Source organism: Orbicella faveolata, unplaced genomic scaffold (genome assembly GCF_042242905.1).
Source record: "Orbicella faveolata isolate gen_17 unplaced genomic scaffold, um_ofav_v1 contig_2, whole genome shotgun sequence".
NCBI lineage: Eukaryota > Metazoa > Cnidaria > Anthozoa > Scleractinia > Merulinidae > Orbicella > Orbicella faveolata.
This window is the reverse complement of record NW_028301547.1, coordinates 14,747,501-14,762,372: the sequence shown is the minus strand read 5'-3', so window position 1 is coordinate 14,762,372 and position 14,872 is coordinate 14,747,501. Positions and strand designations below refer to the sequence as shown.

The window sequence follows — 14,872 nt, the reverse complement described above, 5'->3', positions numbered from 1 at the left end:
TCTTTTCTGAAAAAAAGAGAAAGCCAAGACTTTTTTCTGTTGAAAACATAAATTGTTTGTAGCCTTTCAATATAATATGAAAACGAAAGAGACTTACACTGATCCGTGAATTATGCATTTACTTACGCGTGATTTGTGAACCAACGACTTTTGCGGGAATAATTGTTCACTTTTTTTTGGACATTTTAGCGTGATTAAAGCTCGTAAACTACACCAAACTAGATGTAAAACCTGCCCATTCCACGCGCTTGCGGCTGGAGGACTGAGAGCTAACCACAGCGACAGTGAACCAGGAGGGCCTTGTCTGTCACTATGTGTCACACACACCCACACACTGCATTTCGATGCATCCAGGGGCGGGGCAGAAGACTTCTGAAATTTGCGTATCTGGATCATCCACCAAAAAGTGACGTCACATCCGGGTTTAAACCGCGCCGCGCAGCTCGTTTCACAAAGCGAAAAAATGGCGTTTCGATTGGGGAAGTTTTTCCTCAATTTGCAAACCATCAGGTTCGTGTCCTTTCATACTGAGGATAGAAAGATGTTGTAGGCACATTTCTTCGACTTTTTAAGCAGAACTTTCGGCAAAAGAAAACAGTTTAATATTGTTTTGAAGGAAAATAACGGAGAGCCTTCTGTCATCGAATGGCGGATTTTACACATTTGCAAAACTGGGGTTGTTCCGACTTTTGGTTCTTATTGTTCGTGATTCGGTGATAACACTAAGTGCAATAGCCTATAATGTTAACAACAACCTGGATGAAGCATTGCTGGCCATAGTTTGCACTGTGTACTATGGGAACATGTTTAACAGAAGCCGGTTTTTTCTAAAAGTGAACACAGTTGAAGCTCTGTATCCACGTGCGTGTGGTGGAAAATCGTCTACTCAAGGTTAGTATCCTATTTCCGTATCTCTTATTGAATACTTTTTTCTCCGTAAGAAATAATCTATGTTGAGAGCTAGAGTTCATTGTAAATGCGTACTTTGGGGATATCAGATTTCCCCGAAAAGATCAGCAAAGGGATGAAGCAGTCCAGATGGGTAGAACTTTTCTTCAGTCATCCAGTGGTTAATTGTACATTCCTCTGTATTGTCTCAACTGCAATGTCGGCCTGGGGATCAACTTCTTTGGGCAGTTCAAAAAGAGGGGGTTGGCCTGTTTAGGGTTAGCTCCCAATGGTATGGTATATCCTTACCTCTTAACTTAACCCCCACTTTTGACAGGTACCCACTTCTACTGTGATCCGGAGCAGGGGGGTTAAGGTTACTCCCTTATATGCACTATATAGGTATGTGTGGCCCCAAAGGGTAGGGTTTTTCAGCCGTTTTGGTCATAAATAGGGTCTCGATTTTGGCCACTTTGGTCTTAAATAGGGTATGGGTTTTGTACTCTACTGTAGTCTTGAATTGGGTAATGTTGTTTAGAAGAAACTACTTTTTCATCATTATTGATAAGACCATAAACAAAAGGGCCTCAAAACTTATGTTTAGGGCAACTGTGTCAGTGGCAATGGTTGTAAATAGGTTGTCAAATTTTTGATCCAGGCATAAATAGGGTACGGAAAATCTCAGATTTTGGTGATCAATAGAGTAAGGGTTTTGGGTTTTTTTTCTGGGAGTACCCTCCCGGGTACTGTAAAGTGGTTCATAATTAAATGCTAGATAGAATTCAGATTTTATCTTGTAATTAGCTTTAAGCTCTAAATTATTATCTATTAATAATAAAATAGAGAACATCTTCTGTCTTCCTTTTCAAGAATTGGACTATGAGGTCCAGACTTCTTCAAGGTGATAGTTTGAGGCTGTATCAACCATATTATCACCTGATGGGAATCTTGAGCTCGCAATTCAATAATATTGTTAAGTAGAATTGTAAGATTTACCATTGTTTCTGTATCAAACTTCATACTTGGTTGCAATCATACAATCTGAAATTGTCATACTTGTAGGACTTCATAATTAGTTAATTCAACCATTTTTGAGATTTTAAAGTTATGTTCTATATCAAATTAACTCAACAAGAGATGCTGTGGGAACACAGGCCTCTGGTGGTTGTTTACACAGCTTTTTTTAGTTCTTCCAAAGATCTGTTTTCAGCACCTCATCTTCTGTTAATCTGGTGGGGGTACAATGTAGCTCTGTAGCAACAGGACTTTTGTTCATTATGTGATCAATGTTTAAATGTGATCTACCTTCCATCTCATAAAGAAAAAATGAAAAATGGCTGTCTCATATGCATGCATCAAATAATTCACAAAGGTCAGGTGTGATTGCTTCATTGTGGGTGGGCTGAAAATTCTAGCTTGGTTTGATCTTAAAGTGATTGTTTGCTTAAAATATTGAAGATCCGACACCAGGATTCATTATAAAAGAGGTAAAAAACGTTCTCTGGTAAAATTGTTTAAAATTGTGAGCTTTCAACAGCCAGTCTGCTGTCTTCAACGGACAAAAATGAAATGATAAAACAGACCTAAGAATTTTGAATATAACAAGCGAATGGCATATATTAAATAGAATACGTGTGAAAGAATGTGAGAATGCTAAAAGTGTAAAATTAGCATTTGTTTAAAAGAATGTTATATTGTCCCAGCAGAGGGCACAAATTGTTGTCAGCCTCGACAGTTTTTGCTGTGTGCCAGGATTCCAGCGTAAGAATAAGAAAGCCGTATAAGAAAGACGCTGGAATCCTGGCACACAGCAAAAACTGTCGGAAGCCATTAGGACACGAAAATGGGACCTGGCTGATGAGTACTGTTTGAAATTGTGGCAACAATGTTCAAATTGTGGGCTTCTTTGCAGGTGAACTTCATAAGGAAAACCTGCACTTTAGAGGCTGAAACTTCTGTGAGTAGCTAACCTTAAAGTGCAAGGTTTTCATATAGCATTGACAAAAAATATACATTTTTGGAGTGAGCTTCTCCTTTAAATACACACATTAAGACTTAACTCAGTAGCAAGGTACCTCTTGTAGGATCAGTAACAGTACATTGTTTACATGTATCCAAAAAAACAATATATATATTGTCCAAACTCAGTCATGTTAGTAGTGTTAGTGTCTAATGAGTGCCCGCAAGGAGCTAGTTTTACAATCTTTCTTGCAACTCTCTTCAATGTTCTGGGAGTCTCCCACCTACCATTTAGATCATCCACTCACTGTCCCCCAGACAAGTTTCAAACTATTGTCCAGATACAAGTGACCATAGGCTCCTAGGGACAGTGCTTTAAAAGTGCTATTATGATGAAATGTGCAGATGTCCTCCATAATATGAGCTTAACAGTTTTGTTACCATGGCAACATACTGGGTTTCAACCTTCTCTGATATAGGCCTTTCTGGCCGCCTTTGGCTTTCCATTTTGATATTTGTCAATGGTGCCTCATCTGCATGATTCAGCAAGCATATTAATATTATAAGGTCGAAGTTGTGGCCTCAGGTTAGAGGGGACTAGAAAAGAGTGAGTTGCCATGGGAAAATACAGGCTGTGTATAATTTTAAAAGCCATAGGTGTGTTTCCAGTAGAACTATAAGCCTACCAACTTATGTAATATTGGGTTGAGTGTATGAAATCATCAGTCACCTCATTTGCATATTTTACACATGATGCAGATATTTGCAAAAGTTTAACAGCATTTTTAATCTTTTGTGAAGTTCTATGTGATACACCTACAAATTCCAACTCAAGGGGTAAAAGTTTAATGAGAGAAGCATGTTAAAGCATTGAGTTGAATTTATGCTGTTGGCAAAATTTTACTGTAAGATGAAGAGAATTTTGGAGGGGAATTTGGTGTGGTTATTGAATTAACAGAGGTTGGTTTTGTTATTGATTTTGTCATTATCTTCTATATTTTTGAGGCAGAGTGGTTGTTGCCAAAAGCAAAAACTGGCAATGTCTTCACTGACCTGTGTTCAGATATTTTTAGGTTTTTGTCTCTGACAATGAAGTTCAATTTACCGGTAAGTAGTTACACTTTCTTTCCAATAAAACATATGGATATTAATAACTTATAGCTATTTTAATATCCTCATACCAAAATTGTAGTAATTTTATGGCTCAATTTCTATCTCTGCTTTAATTAGTTTAAAGCAGTTTATTTTTTTAAACCAATTTAATTTCATCAAAGGGGAAGGGGAAATCTGAGAGTAATAATAAATTAGACCAACAAATATAAATAAATTTGCACTGATTGCTCTCGTGGCCTAGTGGAGATGAAGTGGGCCAAAAGGTCAGAGATCTGATGGTTTAATCTAGGTATGTCTGTACAAAATAATAAAAAAAGATTGTATTGTAGTATGGGAGTATTATGGTGAGTTATGTTGGGGTGTTGATATGGGATCCTGGCTGGACTGTTGTAGGGTAGGAATAGGGACTGAGGGGGTGGGTGGTGTGCTTGTGATTCTTTTTAAGAACCACTCTGAAAGTGAAAACAACTGGTTTGAAAAATTTACAACAGAGGTAAAAATTATACATTATATCTTGTTTTTCATAGGTCAGGTAAATGAGCCTATGCCCACAAGAGAAATGCAAACAAGAGATGCACTTTATTTCTCTTCTTAATCAGTGTTCTTCTGAATTCTAAACTAATTGTTAAACTAACTTATTTTTTTCTGTTGAGATAACATTTTTACACTGGACTTTTCCTCTGAAACTCTTACTAACAAAATAATCATTACTAAGAAAAATTATACTTTTTATGATAACTGTAGAAATTGTTGTGTGCTCATTGGCTAATTTTCATCATCAATAAGCGGACCTGTAGGCACATAAATCTATAATTTAAGAGGCGTGTCAATGAGCGAGAGCATACAATTTGGCAGTGAGTTTGTTATTTTAAAAAAACAAATTGAAGTCAGTTTTTCCTGTGTTTGCGGATGAGTGTATCCTATCGCCCCGTGGATCCACAGCAGAATTCGTGATCAATAATGTTCAAGACAGATGCATGAAAAACTGATGTCAATTTGTTAAGCTGAAAAGATCTGGTTCTTGGTCTTTTTGTGACTGATGGAGGTCTCTAAAAGTTCTCAGTTGTTGTTTAATTTTAATTTTAGTGTTTGTATTTTCTTAGGTGGTTACCTCCTGGCATATACACCCCACACTGGCATACAATCCCTTGATTTAGATGATGCTGAACCTGTTTTTCCCCATCTTTAACATACATGTAAGAGTGTCAGTGGACCTGTCCAAGTGTGAATTATTTTTACTGATAATGCAAATCATAATAAAGATACAAAACCTCTCTGGTGTGATTTCTTCCTTGACAGTGAAGTGCAACCTAACCAAAAGTTGCATTCTGTAAGAGCTTTACAAAAATTATAAAATATAGGAGTTCCTCTGAAAGAAGAGTTTGTTGTTTTTTTCTGTTCATTTTTTCCGTTGAACATTTATATTTTCCTAATAAGCAGTTTCTTCACAACACACTTCAAGATGATAAAGAGCCATAAAAATGACATTTTTATTGCGGAGATCATTTTCAAGATTAAAGAAAAGTTATTTTTATTTATATATTTTATTTTCTTTGGGAGAGGGACTTTTTGAGAATTTCCCTAAAAATATCACAAGGTACAAAGGAAGGGGAAATATAAAAGTAATGTTTTCATTATCAGATTGAGTCTCTATGAAGCTGCAAAGTATGGTTATTTTATACTGTTGTGGATAACGTTAGGCCCATTTTAATTCAAAATACAAATGGGAACTTACATTGATAATCACACAATCCCTTAAATTGGTACTGTTTTGTTTTTTACCGGTAATTGCTTTTTTCCAGAAAACAATTTGAACATCCTTGTTACACAAGGAGGGGCGGTGGGGGAGGTATTCTACATAGTTCTTAATGGGGAAGCTCCATCTCAAAGTCCAGCCCCTTAATACTGTATCCCTTTTCTAAACCCGTAGAGAGAAGTTTTAAAATATCTCTTTGAACAATTTATCAGAATCCCCTCATTCTGGCTCAGGAGAGTAAATGAGAGATTATCAACAACATTTTAGAACCAGAAAAAGGGAAATCCGTAAAAGAAAGATTTCCGTACCCTTTCATACGCCTGAATTCAACTTGTCAGAAATCCATTACCCTTTAATAGTTATATCTGAAGCCTGAAAACTTTTGAGCAGAGCTTCCCCATATATGTCATTACATGGAGTCCTCCCACATACACAATTCAGGAACTCTTGACAAGTTGTGATGAAGCTGACTTTAAGACTGGTCTGATCAGGCAGCTTCAGTTTTTGAGTACAAACTTGTTACTCTCAGTCAACTTCTGGTATTGAACCTTGTCTTTTCTGGTCTGGTCCAAGTCCACAGACACTACTAGCTAGCAATAACTTTCACAACACTAACACTGGCAATGTCACTCGCAGTCTGGGTGTTCAGTTCCACCGCACCATGTTTCATGGTCACTCATCATTGTCAGACATGAGTTCATAATAGCTTGTAACATTCACCAGCCTGGCAGTGTCATTGTTGCTACTACCTGTTCCCAGACTTCCTTTTATGGCTGAGTGTTAGGGCATGATATTTCATTACTGTTTGCAAACAGTTTGTTAAGATCACACATTGAAAGTGTGATGAATTAAAATAATTGAACTCTATGGGAGAGAATTGTCAGAATTGCTAGTGTTCTGTCATTCCCTGGGACTGAAATGTCTTGATGTAAGCTTATATAGAGAAAGCACATTCAAAATAAGGCAAAATGTGTGAGTAACCTTTCAAAATAAGCTGCAAGTATGATAGTTAGGTATTAAAAGATAAGGAACTTGGTCAGTAAACAAGGCAAATGAAAGGAATTGAAGAAATGAAAGGTGCATGCATGCTTGACCTCATAGGATCCGAGGGGGGGAGTATTGAAACTTTATAGTGTCACTGACACTCGACACTGTTGAAACGGAAAAATAAATTAGATTATAACTGAAAAAAAACACGAGATGCCCAAATTACTAAATCGCCCATAAGAATATCTTGTTTATTTTTAAGGGGTTCACGGCCTGCCTATGTTTAAGGAAGCATTTACCAATTAAGGAATTGCCACGGGAAACGTTAAGATTACTTGTTCAAGGTTCTTAACCAATCGTATTTTACTTACTGGGAGAACGATTATGTCGCATTCAAATTTGATTTTGCCGCTCAGCCCGCTTTTTTACCGGATGTGACGTCACTTTTTGGTGGATGATCCAAACACAAAAAAAGTGCCAGGCGTCGCAGAGTGTTCTCCCCCGCCCCTGGATGCATCAAACTGGAGGGTTCTATATCTTTAGCGAAACGTGGATAGAATTTGTATTTTTATGTGACACATGACTTAGCCTTTGCATTTTTAGGTGAAAAGTGATTGCTTCTGTTTTTCCGTGAACGTGAAGCTGTTTTCGAATTTTTTATGATGCGTGAAAGGGCCAATTATGCGTGAAATTGTTTTCAGAAGAGGTATAGGGGACCCTCTTGTTTCTGTTTAGTACATACTGGTTGTAAAGATTTCAAAAAAAGATAGAAATAAAACAGTTCAATTTGCTATCATAATGAATTATCTTATGACGATAAAATATATGTAACACTACATGTCTGAAAGCTACATTTCAACCCATTTCGTACATATACCACCCCTAGAAATTTTTCCATTAAAATTATACAGTAAAACATTTTTAGTTAGGGTTTGTTGCATGGAAACATCAATAAAGCTCTTGGGAATCTCGGGTAATTGTTACATCGCGAGTTTTACTGAGTACTTTTTGATTGTGACCTGTGACCTGTGAAAGAAACCTGCCGGGTAAATCGCCATATTCGAGAATATAAATAAGTTATTGAACTCATTTGCTACTTAACAGCAGGTTTTTAAATTGATCTACGTCGTTTGGACAAGCTTCTTAGTTTTCCGATTTTCGTATTTCAGAGAAAATATTGGTGAGGCCAACCCTAGATTCAACCTCGTGCGCGACTCGCTTCAGAACTCAAGCTTCCAAAACACCATCTCTTGTGCTTCCTTATTTAGGTGTCCGAAGCGAAGTTTTTAAACGCCGTCAAAAATCTTGTGTTAATAAATATTTTGGTTTCGTCAATCTTAGGTTGATTTTTCAGAACACTTGCCGAGTTAAGTCCTTTTTTCCTTACAAAGATCGTTTAAATCGCTCGCAAAAATCTAAAGTCGTATACAAAGCCAGCTGCTGGGATTGTGACGCTTTCTATATCGGCAGAACAAAGCGACGACTGCATGACAGAAAGGTCGAGCATTTTAAAGCCCTTACGCAAGTAGGTCACGCTTCCGCTGTTGCTGATCACGCAATCTCCACCGGCCATAACATCAAATGGGACCATTTCGAGGTCTTAGCTAGTGGACGATGTGATTTACATTGTAAAATAAAAGAAACATTGTTTATACGAGACTTAAAACCAACACTTAAGGACAATGCTAGCAGTGAAAAGCTGTCACTTTATTAGCTGTCACCTTTTGTTTTCGATATTGTTTAGATAGTTACCAGTACCTCGCTTTATATTTTTAAGTTTTAAATCTTTCGTTTTTTTGTGACTGCCACTTCTGAAGATGCGTGCTGTAGCATGCGAAACGTCAAGAAAATTTTAGGTTGTTCCAAACCATGCGTAGTTCATGTGTTATGTTTGTTGCCGCTGTTTGCATTTTATTTCTTGTTAAAATGTGCAAGGATTTAAGCCAAAGAACAACAGACATCCAGAATGCTACAATGAAATCACACCTACAAAAAAGAAATTGTCCAAATTACTCGCACTCAACACAAGATATAATGGTTTATGCCAAGAGTTCATAGTTATGTCGAAAATCTCGGAGACAGCTTTCGCAAAGAGCGTAAAGCGAAAGACATGCCGACTCTATGTGGCGCGTGCGTCTCAAATTTTAAGTAACTGGGCACTTTTATTCTCGTTCTGCCAGTCTAATCACAGAGGCGCTTAAGGTCATTCCTCACATTTGCATTGCGCATCCTTACTGCGTATAATCTATGGCGTCATTAGCGCGCGCTCGTGCACGCGCACATTGAAAACATGACGGATTTGCCTTGATATTGAGCTCTGTCAGTTGAAAAATGGCTCTAGCTCACCAACGAGCACGGGCACCCCAAGTTTTTTTCCAGTCATTGTAGACAACTAATCATAAGCTTTGCGTGAGAAAAGACTGATCTAATTTCTATTGCTGAAAATTGAAAAAATAAGAAAAATAGCAGATACACTGTGGTCTTTTCTATTTTGCAGTCGGTAACCACGGCGTCAAGAAATTTGGTTCAAATTTTTAATCAAGGATTTAACTTTCTGCTTGAATCAAACTTAAAATGTTTATTTGTGTCCGACACAATGTACTGACTGTAGTTTAATGCGTGTTCTTATGGGTCTGGGTTTACAAAGATTTTACAATAATTACTGGGAATGGGTTCTTATAATAAGCATCAAATAATGCCAAAATGGGGTATTTTCAATGCCTCACTGCTCCTTAATGAGCATGGGCACCCCCCTTTTTATTTCAAAATTGAAGTTATCATATGACAAATATTCAGTGGACAAAGTTTGAACAAAAATCTATTGTCACTTTTATTTCAGAGGAATTACCTTACAGGCGTCGCGATAAGATGGGAAAGAACTGACAAAAATGTGGAAGCGTGGCGTTAAGACAGTCATACTTTTCAGATGGTTTAGCGCTGGCTAAAGTCATGAAAGCGCTGCTGCACTGATAATTCTCTTTGCCTTTAACATACGGCGCCTATTCGAGGGCAGAACAATTAAGACTCTCTTAGGAATGAAAAAGTATTCCCATTGTTATCCAAAAACAATAGGAACACCCAAAGCTCTATTTAGAAAGTTGATCTCGGTACGAGGCCTCCTGGAATAAACGCCACCAATAGGGCACACGTTTGGCCAATAAATGCCACGTTGCTCTTCAGGACTGCAGCTTATGCGAAGGCATTTCTGATGTCATTTACAGCACTTATTCAGTGGATACGCTTATGAGTTGAGTGCGAAAGACTAAAAGGTGCAAGGTGCAACATATCTCAGAAACGCACATCTTAAAAATACAACGCGTTAACACGAGTTCTACACAATCTGCCACTTTTTATTTCTGATTTTTTTTTCTAGAGCAAGTTGTATTTTCAGCTGTTAGCCTTCTATATTAGCATAGGAGAGCCAACTTGTATTTGGATTTGCTAGTAAACCGTTACCATTATTTTGTTTATTGTTATTATCTCAGATGTATAGCATAAATATATAGATTTAGGCCGGTCTAAAAGCGTAGCTCCTGGGCCGCGTTGTTCAAAGCCCGATTAAGCTAACCCAGAAAAAGGTAGAATTTTGATTTGAGTTTTGTAACTTTGCGGTGAGGTTTCTGTATATTGTTTGGCCTTCTGTTTTGAGTTTTAATAATCACCATATACGCAAAACAAAACAGCAAAAAACATTTGCATAGAAGAAAAAGTTATAATTCGGTTAACTTTTAATCCTGGATTAGCGTAAACCGGCTTCCGAACAATCCTGCCCTGTTTCCGACAGAGCTGAAAAACGACTGCGCATGCGTAGGGTTTTGGCGGGTGAGTCGACGAGTGGTGGCATTTTCGATCGTTTGATCAATGCAAAGTTTTGGCGCCATTCGATGTTAATTTTTTGGACTAATATCATCCGAGAAAAATGGAGAAGATGGAACTTTCAATGTCATTTCAGTCAAGCAGATGTTCCTGATATCCTGAACATATTTCTGGCTATATTGACGGTCTAAACACAGCAAATTCTAGCAGACATCAGTCGCAGCGCCATGGTGAGTAGTGACCGCTTTACGCTTGTTAAGTTTATTTTGGATACCACTTACAGGTTAAAAAAGTGTAAATTTCAACTCCCTTGTTGTCAATACATCTATTCAAAGGTGTTTGCTCTTTACAAATAATTATATATAGATGTAACCGACCCGCAAGAATAAACCTGCCACGTAAGCTCGCATTTGAGCACATCAGCTTACAGTTGTACTTGAGCACTCGTTGCATGCTTTTGGACTTCACGGGAACAAACTGTAAAGGAAATGATTCCCTTCTTCATGTTGAAATATTGATGTATTTACCCTGCCACTCAACATTCCTGGAGATATGACAGAAAAATTAATGGAACGCTGAGTATTCTTGTGAAATTGAACAGAGAATTTGGAAAGGTAAAAAAATATCTGCTCTCATGGGCTGACCTTGACTTTGCGGATTTAAGCTTATATTTCGCTAATAACGAGTCTATAAAGGCTTACTTTCTGGATACAGTAGTCGGAGTTCAAATTCAGTTTGGTGCACATTTCTACAGATGCCTTTCCTTATTTATCTCCCCGTCAATTTAGTAAGTAACTATAAAAATTGGTCAATGGAGCCTGAAATATGCACGGAAATGCTCAAAACTTTGAGTGAAAAACTGTGCGCAAAATTTCCCTCAACCAAACGGTAAGAATTGCCTGTCTCGATGATGCTTTCTTGGGAATTCTTGAACTGGAAGCAAGCCCAGTAGAAGGTCAATCACTGCAGCAAAAATATAAGAAAGGGAGAAAAAGGAAAGGAGAAAAAAAATGAATAAAATAAAAACGAAAAGTTTACAGATGTAAACCACACTTTCTCTTTGATTTCTGCGTATGCCCTGGCCAAAATGTCGTAAAACGTGATGCTGGTGGAAAGAAAGGCATGCTGTCCTGTTCCAACTGCTATTTGAGTAGATTGCAGCTAATTTGGCTCATATCCAGCCTGAAAATGTCCAAAATGTTCAAAAAACGCTTTTTAGACAAAAAGCTCCGGGAGTTAATGGGTTAAAAAGTAGTTTAAATAGTGGAATTTAGGAAGCTAGCAAAATATATGCTAAAAATGCTAAAAAGCTGGGAAAAGTTTAGTGAGTGTTAGTGAAACTTTACATTAGTGACTGTACCAAGAGTGAACTGAAAATTGTTGACTTGCTTGAACCAAGAAAGTAATTTGAAGGAGTACTGCCATTCTGCAAAAGCTGTATTGGGCTCCACTGTTCCCATGTAAGTGGCTGTCTAAGAGGAAAACATCTTGTGTGGTTGGAATGAAGATGACAGTATTGGAATTTAAAATAAAAATAGATGTTTTGCTGTGTGTTAAAGCAGTTCTCCAGTGAAAAGGTAAATTAGCTGCAGGACTTGCTTCAGGGATAATGCTAACAGGCATTTCAGGTCCTACAATGGTGCCACCAATTACATTGTTTAATACAGTAGATGATTGTAGAGCTTGTAAACACCAAATGTTTGAGGAATGATTTGTGTCACTGAGTCATAGATGCTGTTACCCACTAAAATCCCTTGCACAATTAGCTGGTACACCCATGTCTGGCTCAGTGGACTGTTGAGCAGAGGAATTTGAACATTTTCTGAAAAGAACCTTTTGCTAAACAAAAGTTCAATAAAAGTACAGGCATTGCTTCCTTTTTTCCTAGAATTGTGGACTGTGAAATACTGCTTGGGAATGACCAGAAAGTGACATTGCCATGATGGTTTGGAGGGATGATAATGAGTGTTAGAACTCAAGAAGAGCTGTCAGAGGGAGACGAGGTATTTGTAGCTGAAGGTTGACTTCTGGATGAATGATTGGCCCGGGATGGAAGAGGGATAGTTTCATAAGTATCCAGGATGCTTTTAACCTTTTGAGACCATTCTGGTGAGGTGTAGAAAAGTTCAGCGTCAGATATGTTCAAGCCTGTAAGTGGTGCATAATTGCTGTCATCTTTATGGAGTTCATCATCATCATCATTTTCTCTTTCATTAGCATTTTTAGACAACAAAAGCCCATTGTTGAAGGTGTTTGCTAACTTTTGAACTTTTTTCTTCAGTGGTTCAGCACAGATTGGGCAGCAATGATTTGAAGGCAAGCAAGCTTGGTGAAAGCAGTGGAAGCAGGCCAGTCTAACAATGGTAACTGTTTCTCTTGTGCAAGTTGGAAAATCACAATAAATATCTGGGTGAGGTTGTTGGCCTGGCTCTACATCATCGAGATTATAACTTAGTGGAAAACACTTAGTGTCTACTGTGGTTTCAAACGTTGGGAGATGGTACAGTGGCTTCCCTTTTGGTCTTCCATTATTTGCAACTGGACGTTCAACCTGAGTCAAATAAATGAAATGTTGAAAAGTTAAATTGTGTGCATGTCAGTGGTACATGTACATTTATTATGAGGAAAACATGATGTTAGTAATTTTGTTCATTTGTTTTTATTTTCCATTTTTTAAGTCAGAGATGTTATCAGTATTCATTAATTATGTTTGTTTATTTTAATATTCATTCTATTGTTTGGTACATTTTATATCTATATCTGCATATCCTTATCCTACATATCTAAGAATCATGTAAAGAAGCCTACACCACGCATTTTAATTAAACTGTCTTAACACACCTCAGGAATTTGACAATACTTTAGAAATGTGGAAAATGCTTGCTTGCAGCTTGTGTTTTTCAATTTTTCTTGCATCATCAAATTCTCGTATTGTTTTATGGTATAATAAATGGTTTAGACTTCTGTATTTATTAATTTTATGACTTTTTTTTATTTTCAGGATTGTTACCTGGTATGATTTGTGGCAGTTCTGTGAAATGCTCTTAAACAGATCAAGAAGAAATTCTGCACTTTTCCCTGCAATAAGCCACAAGTTGGATTCACTCTGCTGACCATGGTGGTACTGTGGAACAAAGGACTGGACAAAGGAACTTATTTGTACCGGTTTTATATTTGCATGTCACAAGAAACTCAGAAATACGTGCCACTCATTTTAAAGGGCGTTCTTATTGTAACCTCCCAGTAACCATACCTTTTGAGGAGGGCTGTAATTGAAATTAAATTTAATTAATTAGCCAAAATGGCTTTTTTTCAATGATATTCTTTGGTAGTGTGCATGAAGCCATTTGTTGATTAGAATTGCTTATTTATTTGCAGACTGACCTCATTTACTCTCTGCAACTGTTGTGATATGTAGTTGGCATGATCTTTAGCAAGGTCTGCTTTTAACTGCTGCGCGTTCCTAGGCGTGGTGCTGTATCCTAAAATCTGACCAGCAGATAGGCCTTGCAAGGACATGCCACAACTAGCTGTGTATAAGCCACTGTCCTTTTGCAATGCAGATGTTTTTTGTGACCTGTCATGTAGGTAAAAGTAATTTGCTTCTATTGTTACAACCCCTATGAACAATGAATGAAAAACAATTTTCTTACAGGTAGCTCACTTCATTTAAAGTTTGTTACCTAAAATAGGCCATTATGTGGAGTAGGGACGCCACTCTCTGCTCTTGCATCTCTCTCCTTCTGTTGGACAAGCTTTTTCTTCCACTTAAACAGTTAAGGATGTCCTCAAAGAGTCCAGGGCTATTTTTGTCTGTAAACTGTTTCATTGCCTCTGGATTGTAAATTTTCTGGTCTGGGGTGGTTATTTGATGTCTGTACAGGGCCTTTTGAAATGCTTCCAACCTCTTTTCAATTGTTGACTCTGTAATAGAAAAATCAACCATGACAAAAATTAAAATATTTTTGTGAGAAGTATAGAGTTTTTGTTATGATGCTAAATTTTAATTCAAGCAGATTCAAAACAGTAAAAACACCTTTTATCTCTGCGAGCTGTTGTGTTGCCACATGAAGCTGTGTTTGCAAGATGCAGCACTTTTGTGTCTCCTTTCTGAGCAACAAATCCATTTCCTCCGGTGACTTCTAGGAGGAATGCAACAAGCGGTTTGTTATTTCGAACTGATTTTACATAGCTGGCATCCAATATGATACAAAATTATGAGACGCACCTGTTTTGGCATGGGTGAGGTGTGATGGGATGTCACATCAGTAAATTTTTCTCTGAAATCATCGAAAGGAACTTATTTGTACCGGTTTTACATTTGCATGTCACAAGAAACTCGGAAATATGTGC

The 14,872-nt window shown here is 37.5% G+C and overlaps 1 protein-coding gene and 1 long non-coding RNA gene across 8 annotated transcripts; one reads left to right on the top strand and one right to left on the bottom strand.

Annotated features, from left to right (window-relative positions):
- Positions 1 to 392: 392 nt before the first annotated feature.
- Positions 393 to 14,496, top strand: LOC149112085 (uncharacterized). 7 transcript variants are annotated; one of them, XR_016207261.1, is made up of 7 exons: positions 394 to 891; positions 2,801 to 2,845; positions 3,857 to 3,954; positions 5,064 to 10,749; positions 12,408 to 12,669; positions 12,801 to 12,882; positions 13,521 to 14,496. It is a non-coding gene; the product is annotated as an uncharacterized LOC149112085 (long non-coding RNA). The 7 variants fall into 7 exon arrangements; XR_016207262.1 differs by having other exon boundaries at positions 3,853 to 3,954; XR_016207259.1 differs by having other exon boundaries at positions 393 to 891; positions 2,801 to 3,954.
- On the bottom strand, positions 13,539 to 14,782 carry LOC149112084 (uncharacterized). The gene is made up of 4 exons (XM_089289797.1): positions 14,748 to 14,782; positions 14,556 to 14,661; positions 14,203 to 14,443; positions 13,539 to 14,096 (listed from the first exon to the last, which is right to left on the bottom strand). Exons 1-4 carry the CDS (start codon positions 14,757 to 14,759, stop codon positions 13,874 to 13,876), a joined length of 582 nt encoding a protein of 193 aa, XP_089145923.1. The 5' UTR covers positions 14,760 to 14,782; the 3' UTR covers positions 13,539 to 13,873.
- Between the last annotated feature and the right edge of the window lie 90 nt (positions 14,783 to 14,872).